General features: G+C 41.0%; 2 protein-coding genes across 2 annotated transcripts; one reads left to right on the forward strand and one right to left on the reverse strand.

Moving 5' to 3' along the window:
* Positions 1–316: 316 nt before the first annotated feature.
* On the forward strand, positions 317–14707 carry usp4 (ubiquitin specific peptidase 4 (proto-oncogene)). Its single transcript, XM_078248458.1, has 22 exons — positions 317–770; positions 2095–2222; positions 2343–2473; positions 2550–2676; positions 2844–2989; positions 3774–3835; positions 4048–4194; positions 4909–5026; positions 5143–5316; positions 5402–5560; positions 5929–6153; positions 6367–6450; positions 6548–6642; positions 6746–6928; positions 7051–7277; positions 8391–8609; positions 8696–8766; positions 8851–8966; positions 9059–9208; positions 10883–10986; positions 11391–11479; positions 11709–14707. The coding sequence occupies exons 1-22, from the start codon at positions 619–621 to the stop codon at positions 11829–11831; spliced, it is 3030 nt and encodes a 1009-aa protein (XP_078104584.1). The 5' UTR covers positions 317–618; the 3' UTR covers positions 11832–14707.
* On the reverse strand, positions 14481–16932 carry gpx1b (glutathione peroxidase 1b). Its single transcript, XM_078248459.1, has 2 exons — positions 16640–16932; positions 14481–15192 (listed from the first exon to the last, which is right to left on the reverse strand). Exons 1-2 carry the CDS (start codon positions 16859–16861, stop codon positions 14842–14844), a joined length of 573 nt encoding a protein of 190 aa, XP_078104585.1. The 5' UTR covers positions 16862–16932; the 3' UTR covers positions 14481–14841.
* Between the last annotated feature and the right edge of the window lie 17 nt (positions 16933–16949).

Below are 16949 nucleotides of genomic sequence, written 5' to 3' on the forward strand. Positions count from 1 at the left end.
CTGACGTTCTAGGCTACGGCCAACCGTTGGTGACAGTCATGCAACAAGTTGTTATGCCAAACGCCAATATAACAGAAGAACAAGAACACGCATCCCGACCATCCTAACCATAGATATACATAATAAAGGCCTTTATTATGTATATATATGACCCTAACCATGTGAACGCCGTGAACGCTGGTAGTCGGAAAAACAACGTAATCACGGGGGCGGTGCCTGTCATTCCGAGGTGGCATGAACGCGCCATTAAAATACCATGGGTATGCAAACGAGTAATTTGACTAATATGTCAGTCATCCTTCAGGCTGTGAATTTTCAAAGGTGAAGTCAGTGCTGAAGTTCGTTGATGCCCCAGAAGGTGCTCTGAGTTAATAACAATACACGGATGTTTTGTAAAGTAGCCCTTTTGGTACACTGCTGGCCTATCCTGTGGTCGACTGTGTGGCGATGGTGACGACAGAAGTTGAACAGTAGCACTGGAGTGCTACAGTTCGACTGCTCTCCTCGATTGTGTATTGACCGTAGAGGAAGAACGTTTCCCATGAGCAGGGCTCGGAAGCTCGCCCAAGTGCGCGGCCTCATCCATTCGCGCGTTCACGATACCGGCAGACTCTCTGCATGATGGCCGAGGGAGGCGGACCCGAGCCGGGTGGCGCGGCAGACTCCGACTCCGAGCCGGTAGCCGCAGAAATGCCAACCCCTTCAACCGAAAATCAAAAACAGACTATTGGGTCACTATTGAAAACAACTCTAAGAAAGGGCGACGAATGGTAAGAATCGGCAACGGCAAACGTTACCTAGTTGTTTTAGCTAAGCTAACGTTAGCTAGTGAGAAACAGGAAATGCTAACATGCTAAAGCTAGCAAGCTAACGGCACTTATGGTTGCAAGCCTGAAATCGAAAGCTGCTGTGCTACCGACATTTTGGCCAGCTAATGTTGAACAAGTTAGCACGCCAGTTGCTAGCCAGCCTGACGTTACAATGTCTCGGTTAAGCGTGGTGCCTGTACTAACAGCTTTTAACGTTGGTCGTAAACAACCAAACTAACACTGCTAACTGCGTGGCTCATTTGTAGAGTTCTTAAACGTTAATGCCCGTTTGTGACAAGTTCAGTGACGTTGGCTGATGTGGTGGCTAGTCGGCTGAAAGAATAGGCCCTGAATTCAGATGGTGTGTTCTCCTGCTAGTTAGACCGGCTCGTAGCTTTATAAGTAGTTATCAGGAAATGGGCCCTTAACAGGAATATTTGGCAATGACGTTACATACTTGTAATGACATGCCAGTTGAAGTTGTCTTGACAGAATTGTTTACTGGCCTGCTTCCTGTGTTGGCTAACATTGTTTCATATTTTAAAGACCATCCAGGCCCTGGGCATAATGCAGCTAAGTGTATTAAAGAGGCTTCACCACAGTACTTACATTTTACAACGGATAAATGTCAGCTAAGCAATAATTTAAATTGCCTTGTTGATAGAAATGGGCACTAAGGGAAAAACATGCCACATTTGTTATGTCTGTCAGCTACTAGCTACTCAGCTAACATGTTCATATAGCTAGTTGTTGAAATTAGCCAGCTGTAGATAAGTGTTTCATGATACTGTAGTTAAAGATTAACTTCTATCCCATGGTATTCAAGCTGAAATGTATTATTTCCCCCAAGCACGTTAACACTGTTGCATAGTTTGGGGAAATTAACCTCAGGTTAAAGGGCAAACATCATACACCGTACTTTGAGGCACCTCCTATTTGAGGCTTTTGCATTGATTCTGACAGTGGTCGAACAAAATAGAGTTCCATGACCCTAATGTCTTACCATGTAAATGCTTGCTAACAAGCCTATTAGCTAAAGGAGATTCTCGCTTGGTAGGAGATTAAGTCAAACTACCTTGCTGTGAAATAGTGTTGCATAAGACTAAGTGCAATGCCTGTCCAAACTGCATGCATAGTATTATCTCTTAACCCTTGATAATAAACACATCCGGTGACCAAAAAATGCTTTATGAAGTATGAGTCTTAAAGTGTCAAAAGAAATGATCAAGTGTCTCTCAAAGTGTGATGTGTTTGTCATTAACTGTTACCAACTTATTTGTTTTAGGTATCTAATAGACAGCCGGTGGTTCAAACAATGGAAGAAGTATGTCGGATTTGACAGCTGGGACATGTACAATGTTGGAGAACGTAGCCTCTATCCAGGACCAATTGATAACTCCGGGCTGTTCTCAGGTAAAACTTTCATCTTTAAACCAGCATCTATTGGGCGTTGAGAACAGCACAAATCTCAGAGATTAAAAGAGTTGTTTTTTTTAAGCCTGTAGTCATCATTTTGTTTTTGTTTCCTTAAAGACCAGGAGAGTCAAGCCCTGAAAGAGCACCTTATAGATGAGCTGGACTATGTCCTTGTACCCACTGAGGCATGGAATAAACTTGTGAGCTGGTACGGCTGCCTTGAGGGCCAGAGACCCATCGTCAGGAAGGTAATGCTGTTTTTTTTTTTTTACTTTGACTATTCACTTATCAATCAGGCTCCTAAATATCTTCTTTCTTCTCCAGGTTGTTGAGCATGGCATGTTTGTCAAGCACTGTAAGGTGGAGGTCTATTTGCTGGAGCTGAACTTGTGTGAGAATGACAACATGGACAATGTTGTCACGTGTCATTTCAGTAAAGCTGATACTATAGGTGAGGGTCTACATGAGTGTTCAGTGGACTTCAACTTTTCATTGAAAATAACGAGATAGATGGCTGCCGGAAATATCATACATTGTCAGTCATTAAATGTGTTTTGTGTTTAAAAACAAATTAAGCAGAAAGATAATAAGCAAGCCTGGCAAATCCCTTCTTTCTAGATACTATAGAGAAGGAGATGAGGACGCTGTTCAATATCCCATCAGAGAAGGAGACACGGCTCTGGAACAAATACATGAGCAACACCTACGAGCAGCTGAACAAGCCAGACAGCACCGTACAGGATGCTGGTCTCTTCCAGGGGCAGGTAGCGTAGAGCTGTGTTATTCCTATAACCTCCAGATCATTGATAGACTCTGTTCCTCATTTCTTTTGAAGAACACCACAGCCCAGTCACATATTGGTACTCACTGTGCATACATAATTCATATACAGACATTGTACAGAATAACAGGAACTCTGAGAGTCGATTACAATACAGTACTGCAATAAGATATATTTATATATATTGTTATGGTTTTAATGTTGGCATTTTTGTGCTGGAGATGTCTTGTTATGGTTCAGCTTTATGGTAATTTTTGATGCTGAAGTTTGTGATGGTGTTGTATTGCAAGGGTAATGTAAGGTATTAGTTATATTTTGTGATCCTTTACATAAATGGGGGCTGGACTGGGTGTTGAAAAGAGAGTGACATCTTACCACGTAACACAATCCAATTCATCAACACAAACTATGGCCTTACTGTAGAGTAGAGCTAATACCTCTGTGACCCTTTCAAAAAAAAAAAAAAAAAAGATCTTTCAAAGTTTTACTATTCAATACCGTTTTATTGAATTTGATTTAACTGTACAGGTGTTCATACTATTGCGCCCACACTCATGTACTTTATAGTCACGAGTTGCAATGTGAAAGGCATGAGATAAAGTACACATGTCGAAGCTAGTGCAGTTGATCTACCTCCAGCTGCTAAAGCTTGGCAGCACTCGGCACACGTTTAACTCTTAGTATTAAATTCAAGCTTGAGACATGATAGCTCTGACATGAAGGTCAGTTGTGCCAACTTGGCTCTCATTTAGCTTGTTTTCCCACAGGTGCTTGTTATTGAACGGAAGAATGAGGATGGCACGTGGCCCAGACAAGCTTCCCATCCCAAGTAAGCATATCTTGTTGTTGTTGTTGTTGTTGTTTTGTCATTCAGTATGAGAATGACAAATTAATTAAAGAGCATTTAATATGTACATCAAATAATATATCCAAGTTTGCACAACATTGAATGTTTGAGGGAATTTTTTTTAATTATTTTTTTGTTTTTTTTTGTTTTACAAATATGTTTCTCTAAAACATGATTTTGCTCTTGCTTACCAGATCCAGTACAACCCCATCCAGGAATTTCACTACCTCCCCAAAACTCTCCTCCAACTCAACAGCTAGTATCTCCTCAACAGTAACTAATGGAGACAGCAGCTGTAGCCCTGGCTACACACTTAACAACAGCACCTCCTCTGGCAACAGGCAAGAGTTAATTTCTGATTGAGGAGATTGTTGCACAATACTCTTGCATTTAAGACATCTATTGAATCAGTACATCAGTCTAACGGATCACTCCCTACAGACCTTCATCAGAGCATGAGGTCTTTGTTGATAGAACAGATACATTCATTTTCTGTTACACACTGCAGAATTAAAAGTATGTGCTTTTCCTCTGCCCGTCATATCGTTAGTTCTCATTTTATAGTACTTCTGCTTTTCATTGTTTTAATGTGTTAGTTTTTCCATTTGTTTTGCAACACCGTGTGTCTCCCAGAAAAGCAGTGTATGTAAACATTTGAAAGTTGGCTTGTATCAAATGCGTACATACACTACAGTGCTGAATCAGGATAGTTTCAATCATGTTAAATAACTCAGTTATTTAACTTGTTAAATGAAGTGCCCTGGGCTCTTGTGCTTATCAGTTTATGGGCATATTTTTGTTCAGGATTTGCATGACTAGGTGTGCCAGTATTCTAAATGAGGACAAGAGTGTGGTGGTGATAGCCTCTGCAATATTACTTGTTGACAATTCCTCGAGGTATGCATGATAAGTGGTCAACATACTCTCTTGAAGTGGTATTTTGTTGATCTGATATTTTATCCACGTGCCATATTTGATTGTCATGTTTAAACATGTGGCTTCATCACAGCACCGTGTCTTTTAGGATACCCACAGTAACAGATCTCTTCCAACAGATTGGGGGGCTACAATTCATACAGCTCCTCCTACAACTACAGAGAGTCGCAGTCACAGCCTGGCCTGTGTGGTCTCAGTAATTTGGGCAACACATGCTTCATGAACTCTGCCCTCCAGGTAAAAAAAAAACAACCCCTGAATGCAACAGTTACAACTTCCATTCAGAGAGAGTCAGTTGCTATGTTTTGGGGTTTTATCTTCACATAATCCATTTTAAATTCCTCTTCTTCCAGTGCCTGAGCAATGCATCTCCACTCACAGAGTACTTCCTCAATGACCAGTATGAGGCAGAGATTAACCGAGAGAATCCCCTGGGAATGAGGGGCGAGATTGCAGAGGCCTATGCAGATCTAGTAAAGCAGATGTGGCTGAGCCGCAGCAGCTATGTGGCCCCACGTACTTTCAAGGTGAGTTGCGTCAAACAACTTCATGATCTGTCCATAATCTGACAGCTACAAACAATGTCGATAAAATGTCCCTTTTTGTTTCAAGACCCAGGTTGGACGTTTTGCCCCCCAGTTTTCAGGCTACCAGCAGCAGGACTCGCAGGAGCTGTTGGCCTTCCTGCTCGACGGGCTACATGAAGATCTGAACCGCGTCAAAAAGAAGCCTTATCTGGCCCTGAGGGATGCCGAGGGCCGTCCAGACGAGGTACAGTGCATACCTATATATGACATACTGGTCCTGAAACTGGACATTTTGTGGCATAGTTTTTCAGGAGCATTTTTTTTTTCTTTCTCAAAAAGGAAACTTAAAAACGGAATTCCATGGCTCGGTCTGATGCCGCAATGTGACACTGCTTAAATATTTATGTTCGCGGCACTTTATGAAATTCAAATAGGCTTTACATTTCAAAGAGATTGACTGACAAAGCATAGGTTTTTGTTTTGAAGCTGCACATTGTGTGCTTCAATCTACACTGTTTTTATAACAACACCTTATAATATCGAGTTATACTTTTCTGAGGTTTTAAAGTGGCATCTAATAAAGGTATTTCTCTATTGGTTGTGGAATTGCAGATTGTTGCAAAGGAAGCCTGGACGAACCACCGCTTGCGCAATGACTCGATTATCGTTGATATTTTCCACGGCCTCTTCAAATCCACTTTGGTGTGCCCAGAGTGCTCCAAGGTGTCTGTAACCTTTGACCCATTCTGCTACCTCACACTGCCTCTGCCCATGAAGAAGGACCGTACTATGGAGGTTTTCCTGGTGCGATCAGACCCTGAGTCGAGACCCACACAGGTGAGGTGGAATTAAGCTCTAGAGTTATTGCTCCAGACTTCAACGACTGCAGTTAAACTAATGCAAATTAATACAGACTAACTAATACAAGAACAACAAACGGAACAGAGTTGGCTTTGTACTTGCTGTTGATGTTTCTGAAAGCTCAAGCATTTAAATAATCTGTTCACTTGACTTAGATCATAATATCTTCTTTTTGTCTTTGTCTGACAGTATCGAGTTGTGGTCCCAAAACTGGGTACAGTGACAGACCTGTGCAGCGCCTTGTCCAAACTCTGTGGATTCCCTCCAGAAAATGTTAGTATTTTTATGTTTTTATACTTCCAGCTTTACATTTTCTTTGTCTTGGGTTTAAATAGCGTATGCTAACTTTGCAATTTACTTTTCTGTCTAGATGGTGGTGGCTGACGTTTACAATCACAGGTTCCATAAAATCTACAGACGGGATGATGGCCTCAACCAAATAATGGAAAAAGATGACATCTTTGTGTGAGTCTTGTTGTTGAGATGTCTTAAGTGAGTCACTGTGGTTGCGGTTTAATACTAGGTGTGTGTGTAATGTGTGTGTGTTTTGTGTTGTTGCTCTTTGCAGATATGAGGTACAGGAGGAGGACAGTGAGAGGATGAACCTGCCTGTGTATTTCAGGGAGCGCCACTCCAAGCATGTCGGAAGTTCCACAAGCACCATGCTGTTTGGCCAGCCTTTACTCCTCACCGTGCCCAGACACAACCTCATAGCAGACATTCTTTACGACAAGATCCTAGAGAAAATTGGGTAAGGACCTACTGTGTGGATAGCAGGGAAGGAAACCACATGACGGTGCTTGTGACTGCTAATAAAAAGTGAGTTCTGAGTGTATTTGCTGGTTAACTAACCTCCTTTGTTCCCTGTTGCAGGCGCTATGTAAAACAATCCCAGAGCCCTCATAATGAAAGCAGAGCCTCAGCCTCAGCGACCGTCGCCAGCTGCAGCCAAGCTCCTGAATGTTCCACAGCGTCTAGTCTCAATGCCAGCCTGGGTGGCTGTGGCAGCCCCCTGTCAGACGGGGCCTCGTGCAGTGCCAGCTTCAGTAACGGCAGCAACCACTCAGGGACATGCAACAAAACTAATGGGCTATATGATGGTAAGCAGCTAACATGATCTGTCACCAAATCTAAAGTCTGGGTAAAGCGAATGTGTGATTCTGATCTGTGATTTCTTTCTAAACACATTATTCTTGTTGAAAACATGTAAAACGACTGTAAACTGTCTAGTACAGAATTGTGACGTTAAACTCTCTCACAATTTCTGTGCCCAAGAGTTTTTAGGCACGCGTCCTATTCCTTTTTTTTTATGATTTTGAAACTTAATTTTTAGTGCTGTCAGTTAAACGCGTTATTAACGGCGTTAACGCAAACCCATTTTAATGGCGTCATTTTTTTTTATTGCGAGGTTAACGTTTTTGGCCTAGCAAACTTTGTAGTGTTTTTCACATACTGTTGCAACAACTAGTAACGTAAGAAAAACTACAACACCACACCAGATCTAGCTAGACTGGAAACGAAACCACAGGCACGCCGCACACACTTGTTTGGGCTTGCCAGCCGGCCAAAGAGTAGTAGACTAACGTTACGTTTTTAGTGGATGGCAATAAGATTCTGAATGGAAAGTTTACTTTAAAAAAAGTTGCCAAATGGTTCCATTGACAAGACCAAAGTGATCTGTGTGTTTTGTCGTTGTGAACTGAGCTATCGTCGCAGCACGTCCAGTCTGAAATACCACTTGATGGCCAAGCACACAGCTGTTGCCAATTCTCCGCCCCCTCGTCAAAGCCAGGCAACAATGGATGACTTCAGACAGAAGCACATTTGCACAAAGCAAGCCGATCCACTTTTCCATGTTAAGGGCATTAAAATGAGAAAAAATAATGGGACAAAAATAAATCAAGGGACATTTAGAATAGATAAAAATGTGCAATTAATTGCGAGTTAACTGTGACATTAATGCGATTAATCACGATTTAAATATTTTAATCGTTTGACAGCACTATTCATTTTATATACTTGGCGGTTTTTAATCCTTTAGATTTGGGTGAATGGTTAATAACACGTTTTCCTGTGGTGTGGCGGACTCTGAACCCATTTATTTTTGCTTTATCAGGACTTTAAATGAATGTAAAGTAAACCTTCATCAGCCATGCAAAAAAAAAAAGGAAAAAAAAAAAGAAAGTGATGAAATTTCATTGCTGCCTGTTCAGGTGAGGAGGAAGCCATGGACCACCAGGGCAGTCCAGAGCCAGAGAATGGCCAGTCTGAAGAGGAGGACGAGGAGACCTCTGACTTGGACAATGGGTCTAAAGGAGACATGCCCAAGCAGTCTTCGCCAGCCAAGCTCTTCACTTTCAGCATAGTCAACTCTTACGGAACAGCTAACATCAGCCCGCTGCCCTGTGACGGAAATGTCCTCAAACTTAATCGTCAGTACTAATCTTTTAAACTTACAATTGCAATTTTTCAAAGCCACTTTGTGTTGACACAGCCTCTCCCATGTCTCTCTCTGAAGCACATTCAACGGTGGCGATTGACTGGGACACAGAGTCAAAGAAACTGTGTTATGATGAACAGGAAGCAGAGGTCAGTAGGTTAATATTCATCAGAAAAATCCTGTGACAAGATATGCTAACAGTCTATTTATATATGTGTGAATATTGTGTGCAGGCCTATGAGAAGCATGAGAGCATGCTCCAGCCCCAAAAGAAGAAAGCCACTGTGGCTCTGAGGGAATGCATTGAGCTCTTTACCACCATGGAGACACTTGGAGAACACGATCCATGGTAAAGATTCACAACTACAGCCTAATTCTGCGTCAACCCACCACTATTGTGTCTATCTTTGTCATATAAATACAATCCTTTTTTTAATGCAGGTATTGTCCAACATGTAAGAAACACCAACAGGCCACAAAAAAGTTTGACTTGTGGTCGCTGCCTCGCGTTCTGGTAGTTCATCTAAAGCGATTTTCCTACAACCGGTGTTGGAGGGACAAGCTGGACACGGTGGTGGACTTTCCCATCAGGTATGCAGACAGTATTGCTCATTGTCATTATAGTAAATAAGTTTAAGCACAATGCTTTAGTCTGATAAGAAAAGGCACAGTTGTGTTTTTTAGTAGTCAGACCTCTTCTCAGGTGTCCTGAGAAGAGGTCTGACTAGGGATGTAACGATGCATCGAGAATCGGTTAAGAGTCGATTTAAATGTGTGAAGATTACAACCGGTTGAGATGAAAAATCAATCGCCATGCAATTTTTAAACAGCCCAGGGCATGACGCTGGTTAACATACAGCAGATAACGTAAGCCTAACGTTAGCGTACAGCTAGTAGCGTTAGCTGACTTAAACATGGTTAAAATGCTGACAGCTAAACGGTGTAAAAGTGTGACTGTAGTGCACTGGAAAGGGTTCCAACACCAGGACTTACAACAGTCTGCAGCTGAAGACACAGAGGAGCTTCACTTTGAGAAAGCATGGACACTGCCGCTGTAAACAACAGACGGGACTTAGTGTTGCATTTGGGTCCAGCTCCATAAGCTTGTGTTGCCTTCATTGTTGTTGTAAAATACCCTTCTGCCATCTAGTGTATCTTATTTTTGTCATTTAACCGCAATTGTTGTTGCATTTTAAATAAATCCTTTAAATGTTAACCATATGACCTTATATAGCAATAAACTAGCCTTTATTTAATCTTTAATTTATTTTTAGTTTTTTTGTTTTGTTTTTAAGATATAATACTATTTCAGTTGCACTTTTAGTAGGACACATCTTCTGTTTTGCACAGTTTGTCATTTTATTCTGTTAAAAAAAAAAAAACGTGAGAAAATCATATCGTGAACTTAAAATTGTGAATCGTATCGAACCGTGAGTTGAGTGTATCGTTGCATCCCTAGATCTGACCATTCAAAATAATAGACCACACCTGTGAAGGTCGACAGTCGACATGAAGGACCTGAATTTCTGAGTTTTGCAGTTCTTTAGAAAAGCAGTGTTACTCAGTGCAAAATTGTAATAATTCATTTTAATATGTGGGACATCAATTAGAAATACAGATCAGGTTGTGACAAATGAGCTGTGGATGCACAGTATTTCATTAAATGTTATGAATAATGTTATTTGAAGATTGTGCCAAAGGAACTCATACAGAGTGCTGTATCAGCGGCCCTTTTACACTAGGGGGCGCTGTAGTCCAGAACTCACAGAACTGACTTCATACTCCAAAGAATAATTACACCTGTGTCCTTGCTGTCCTCATATGTTTGAGTTGTGTAACTAATATAGCTTTCAAAAGTGGCCTTTCAGCTCTGCATGAGCCATTAACCGGTTTTCAGTTGGCTTTGGGACACATTTTCCGGGACATTTTAAAATGGAGAAGTTGTGGCTGCCTGTCTGACGCTTGGCATTGTGTGTGCAGCGCATATCGACCTCTGTTGAGAAACTTGATCCACTAGAAACCAGGCCGCAGAGAAAACGTTACTGAAATCCTTCTTTATAAAAAAGGCTGACTCATGCTTACTAAGGTTGGCTTAAACCTAAGTAGACCTAAGTAGGCCCATATTCTGTGTTTTATGTTAAAATGTGACGTTAAGAAAATCTAGCTTTTATTTCTTGGCTGTTGTATTTTTAATATCTGTTTTAACACTGTTTCAGTGTGATGCCTTTTTCTCTCCTCTAAGACTGTTGATATTTTCTTTGTCAGGGATCTGAACATGTCCGAGTTTGTGTGTGACCCCAAGGCCGGCCCCTACATATATGACCTTGTTGCCGTGTCAAACCACTATGGAGGAATGGGAGGGGGTCACTGTAAGTCACTGTTCATTCCTTCGCTGTCATTTTAATCTCTTGAATAACACTAAAGTGTAGCCTGAAATCCCAGGCCAATGTCACTCCACATCAACATAGCACAAAGCGCTGTTAATAGCTCATTTTAACATTTACGCCGTTTTATTTTCAGATGTCTAGTTCTTGTGCCAACACAGTTTGTTTTTAAACATGCGCACAGTGTGTGTCATTACCATATGTTGACAGATGGTCTACTGAATGACCACCATGTCTCCAAGGACACTAATCAGTTACATTTTAATATGGCAAAGTGCCTCACCCATGCTTTGTCGATTCATAATGGACCGGTGTGAAATTTCTTATCTCTTTCTGGATTAACTGTTTGTTCAACACTTGTTTGTTCAACACTTCTTTCACTCTAACAGACACAGGTTATGGCAAGAATAAAGTGGACGGAAAGTGGTATTACTTTGATGACAGCAGTGTCTCCTCTGCCTCAGAGGACCAGATTGTGGTGGGTTTTGAATCTTTTAATGTTCATAAATCTTGGTATCCTGTACTTGAAGAGATGCAGTATGTGCTGATCCTTGTGTTTTTTTTTTAGTTTTTTTTTTTTAGATATATATTTATTTTTTATCATTGACTGATGTTGATGAAGATAAGCCCTCAGCCCTCTTGGCTTTCTGTCCTTGGTGTCGAGTGTCCTTTCTGTAGTGTAATCCTATCCTTGTCGCCCGTTGCAGACTAAAGCAGCCTATGTGCTGTTCTATCAGCGCAGAGACGAGGAAGCCCCCTCCAAACCTCAGCCTTCGGCCTCGCTGGGAGGAGCCCCAGAAGCAGTCGATGACCACATGGACACAAACTGAGCAGCCCTGACACGAAGGGAAACGCACTGAAACACATACAGCAAATAGAGACACTCGGACGCACACACAAAGCTCCTTTAGTGACAGAGGACTCCACAGACTTAACATTATTAACCCTACCTTTCCCGTATTTTATTTGGTTTCTGTCTCGTATGTTGTCAACTAGAGCCAACAGCCTTGTCAGAAGAGTGACCTGAGAGACTTCCTCCCTGCAGCGGGTGACCTACTGATTTCTGATCATAATTTACTAGGAACTAAAGAGGAGTCTAAATGGATATACATCCTCTCACTGGATGAACAGAATGTTAGAAGTGCCCTCAAATGCATAGATAAACAAATGTTTCAGAAATATATTAAAAAAAAGAAGCCAAATGCACATGTTTCAACCAAAGCGTTCCAATGTTTTTATGATGAAATGTACCAACTGTTAAGACATTAGCAGGATACTGGCATTGTGCCTAGATTTATCTCTGATAATCTTGCTGTGCTGAGGTAAACGCTAACATTAACAGTGTGATATGCACACAGAACAATAACATGCCATGCTTGTTGAAAGAATCCTGTGACCTTATTCCGCCTGTGTAGAGTGGATCACTGAGGGAGATCTTGCTGCTGCAGAGTAACTGTGGCAGTTAGAGGCCTGCGTTTCAATCTAAACCACAGAGGGGGATGTCTTGCTTCAAGGTTTTAAGATCTGCGTTTTGACATGAGCTGTGGCAGAAGCAGTTTTTCAGCCTTGCTCTTGTTCAGCCATCTTTTTTTGTTCTTTGACGCACAACGGGCTGTGCTGTCTCTCGGACTCTAAACTTGTGAGAGGAGTCTGCTACCAATCTTTGTTTTCCTTTCTTTTCTTTTTTTTTTATAATCACGATGCAAAAGCGGCCTTTTGATTCCTGCAACCTGACTAAAAACGGGGCACTTTGAATTCTCCATCAGAACGTTATCTACCTGCTTCTGGTGTATCTAGACATCACAGAATTGTATGATTTGGCCTTAGCGTTAAGGGTTATGGTCTGTCATACACTTCCAGATCCTTTTAATGTGTCTTATAAGCAAATTTTGATTGCTGCCTGACCCGACCCCTAGCTCACCTGCAATGGCTTGTCATTATTAGTCTTGTTCATTAATGCAGCGCTGTATTGAAATTGCTATGTTATTTGATATCTTCAAAGCACACTGAGTGAAGCAAAAATAAACTAGTATAAAAGTGGTGCTTTTATTCATGAAACTTGAACTTGCTCCTTCTCATTAGGAACAAACTACACATGTCATCAGATGGGGTCAGGACAGCAGTACTTTAACAGCAATCCCTACTGGGTGCAGGCATGTGGAGCCAATTGTTTTACTTCCAGTGATCGTAGTACACCACTCAGCTGTTAAGTAAAATAAGGCAACGTTGTCTAAGTTGGTAGCATAAGAGAATAATCCTTTTGTTTTATCAGACAGACAATTATCCCAAGGAGCAGTTTTTACAGGTGGCTTGTATGAGTGTGACGGAGCATAAAACACATTTACTTATAGTCGGTCTCGAGGGATTTCTAGTGAAACCAGATGGCAGTTAGTACTTAATGGATCTATTTCCATAAGTCTTGTTCTGTGGCATAAAGTATGCACTTACAGCATGTTAATATGAAGGGTCTCCAAGTGCCCTTTTTGCTAGTTGGCCCAGCCCATCATGTTCAGTGATGACTACCTAAATATCATTTAAACCTATGCCTAGAAAAGCTTTATATCATACCTGTAATCCTAGATACTTGGTTGAAAACAAAATCCAGCTGCCAAACGCAGCGAATCTTAAATCGCAACAGCAGTCCAAACTTGAAAATAACAAGAGATGTAAATAATCACACTATTGAAAATAGGTGTACAAATCCTTGTCCTCATATTTATCTTATTCCCGATATCTACAGTATTTGTTTTTAACTGAGAAATATTTGAATTCAAAGTACAATAAAGACTGGAAGCCTCAACAAGGTGGTTTGTTTGGACTAATTACACGCACAAAAAATATATACTCTAATAAGCCCACACCAAAGCTGTGACTCTAACCAATCTGGCTTAATGTCAGCGGTACTAAGGGTATTGCAACATGATCTTTATTTGCAGGTGGCACAACCCCAATAACATGCCATTCATGCTGGCTGATTGCAAAATGAACTATGATCTGTACTCTGCTGCAGGCACTGGGAAAGCACAGGTAGTAATTGCACTATTCCTGCCAACCCAGTATTTGCCGCGCAAGTGCTGGATGGATATTTTATTACCAACTATGACTTTTTTTCATTTTTTCAAGGTTACATGTAAGAAAAATATTTTTTAATATGGGACCTTCATACAAGGTCAGGTTTAAAAAAAAAATGCAGTTTAGTTTTGGACTTTGTAGTTTGAATTAAAAAATATATTGAAATATTGTGGCCGCGTTGGTTCAGTGGGTAGAGCAGGCGCACCTATAATTAGGTTTATGCCTCGATGCAGAGGTCCAGGGTTCGAATCCGACCTGTGATGATTTCCTCCATGTCTTCCCCTCTCTCTCTCCCCTTTCTCACCCTGCTGTCCTGTCAAATAAAAGGTGGAAAAGCCCAAAAAAAATAATCAAAAATTATATATATTGAAATAAATCTTGTTACCATAATTTCACTGATCAGGAAGTGTTTGAAAAAATACATTTATTGGTCCTCTTAATACATCAAAACAGCTGTGCTTTACATGCACACAATGCAGCTGAAAGATTCAGCCTTTTACATTTCATCAGATACCCCCCTCACAGCTAGCTTGGTTTCAGAGGATGCCTTCATGTAGTAAAAGAACAGAACACAGCCATCGCATACAAGAGAGCACAGGTGGTCTGGGAAAGTGTCGTACACCATCTACAGAAGCTATGGAGGGAAAAACAATTAACCTAAAAGGTGATTTCCCCGCAAAACTGAAGGTTACACACATTGTGCTAAAAAAAAGCTGGTGCAAGTGGAAGCTGTAGGATGGGTGAACAACGTTTAGGAGGACGGCTTCATTAGTTGGCCTGGCTGAGGAGCTTCTTGATGTCTCCCTCGATGTCGCTGGTGAGGAACCTCCTGCTGTAGCGCTTGAAAGGCTCTCCATCCGGCCCGATTAGGAACTTCTCAAAGTTCCATGCCACGTCGTTCCTGCAGACCGGGCTCCACATGATTAACTTGGGGTCATTCATCAGGGCGGTTGGCTCATCGCTGGGGAACGGGAGCTTCTCCCTCAGGAACACAAACAGGGGATGGGCATCTTTCCCATTCACATCCACTTTCTCCAGGAGCTGAAACTTTGGCTCAAAGCCATTTCCAGGACGGATGTACTTCAGAGACACAAGGATTTCTTCATTCTTGCAGTTCTCCTGCATGGGTTAATCAGAAGGTTATATGCGATTATGTGACATTTTAGGAAGCAGACAGACAGGTTCAGGTCACTATAAGAAGTTAACGTGATAAAGTCTAACAAGGCATTAAGTCTTTAGAGACATGTCAAAGATAACTATGATGTTTTGTGAGTGAGAGTGATCAGCAGATACTGTCATGGAACAATAAAAGGTTTGAAGTTGTCATTTTGTTACTTTTAATCGTAAACCAGTATTATTACTATTATTGTTTTTTCTACTGACAGATGGCTCAAGTTTGTGGGTGGGTTGTTGGGAGGTGGGCAAAAAGCGTATATTTTTTGATGTATTTGAATACATATGTTGAAAGACTGTTGGTTGTTTAAAATCAATACAAAAAAATAAGGATACAAAAACAAAAGTTTGAAGTTAAAACAAGTGGGATTTAAAAAAATCTTTCAGCAGTCCAAGATTACACTTTTAATACCACTTTGAATTAACCCATACTTACTCAAGGTGTACAGCTAATAAATAATTTGAAGCTGACCAGTAAACCATTACACAACTAACTTTTGGTTTGCCAGGTTGTGAAGCCCACCGAGGATCACATTGATTGTATGAATGCTCTCTCAACGTTTGCTTTATCATTTTATCTGGGTTTTTCATAAACAGAAGGAACCTCTCCCCTAGACTGTTGGACTCCACTTCCTGCTGATAATTTGAACCATCACTTCTGTAACCGTCTATTAATAAATTACTAATAGGCTATTGTTGCCATTTACACTCAGTTAATAGCCTAACTGACATATTGCTTATTGTGTGCCTTATAATGGTGAAGCAGAATACATTGCATGCATTACGTTACAAGGAACAACTTGTTACACTACTACAATTTCCTCATTCCAAAATATCCCACATTGCAGAAACTGCTCACAGTAACTAATCACCAGGAAAGAAAAAAATAAATCTACGCCTGAATTTTTTTTTTGGACTTTTCGAATTTTTAACCATTGGTTTAATGTAACGTTAGGCTAACAATGTACTTGGATTACTGTGTAGTTATACATTGGCTAGATAAAGGAATAGATCTAAAACAAGCCAGCAAACGTGTATAAAGCAAGTCTAAAACAGGAAACTTCAATTTGATTCAAGCACAAATTGATTATAATAACAGTATGATGTACAACAGTTGTTGTTTTTTTATATTATCCTTTTTTTTTTTTTTTAATGGGCATTTTTAGGCCTTTATTTTCACAGGACAGATAGAGAGGGAGGGGGAATGACATGCAGCAAAGGGCCGCAGGTCGGAGTCGATCCTCTATATATGTGCGACTACTCTACCAACTGATCTCACCCGGCCACTATAATATCCTTTCTAAAGTCTAAAAGCACGTGGGCTATTTCCGAGGTAATAAAAAAATAAAAATAACCACAGTGTGCCTAAAAGTCAAGAGCTGAATTGTCTCACCTGGTGGCCGAACTGGTTGCAGGGCACTCCCAGGATAACGAGCCCCTTGCTGGTGTACCGCTCATGAAGCTCGTTCATCTGGGTGTAATCCCTGGTGGTCGTACCTCAGAGAGACGCGACATTCTCAATGAGGACAACTTTGCCCTGCAGGGAGGAGAAATTAAACGTTTCTCCTGATAATAGTTTGGCCGTGAGGTCGTAAAATTTAGCCATTCTTGCCATTCTCGATACCTCTTCCCTTTGATAAGACTCACAACGTTCCTTTTACTTCCGATAGTCACTCAACTGTATCTTGAGCCACCTTATATGA

Source organism: Sander vitreus, chromosome 4 (assembly GCF_031162955.1).
Source record: "Sander vitreus isolate 19-12246 chromosome 4, sanVit1, whole genome shotgun sequence".
Taxonomy (NCBI): Eukaryota; Metazoa; Chordata; class Actinopteri; order Perciformes; family Percidae; genus Sander; species Sander vitreus.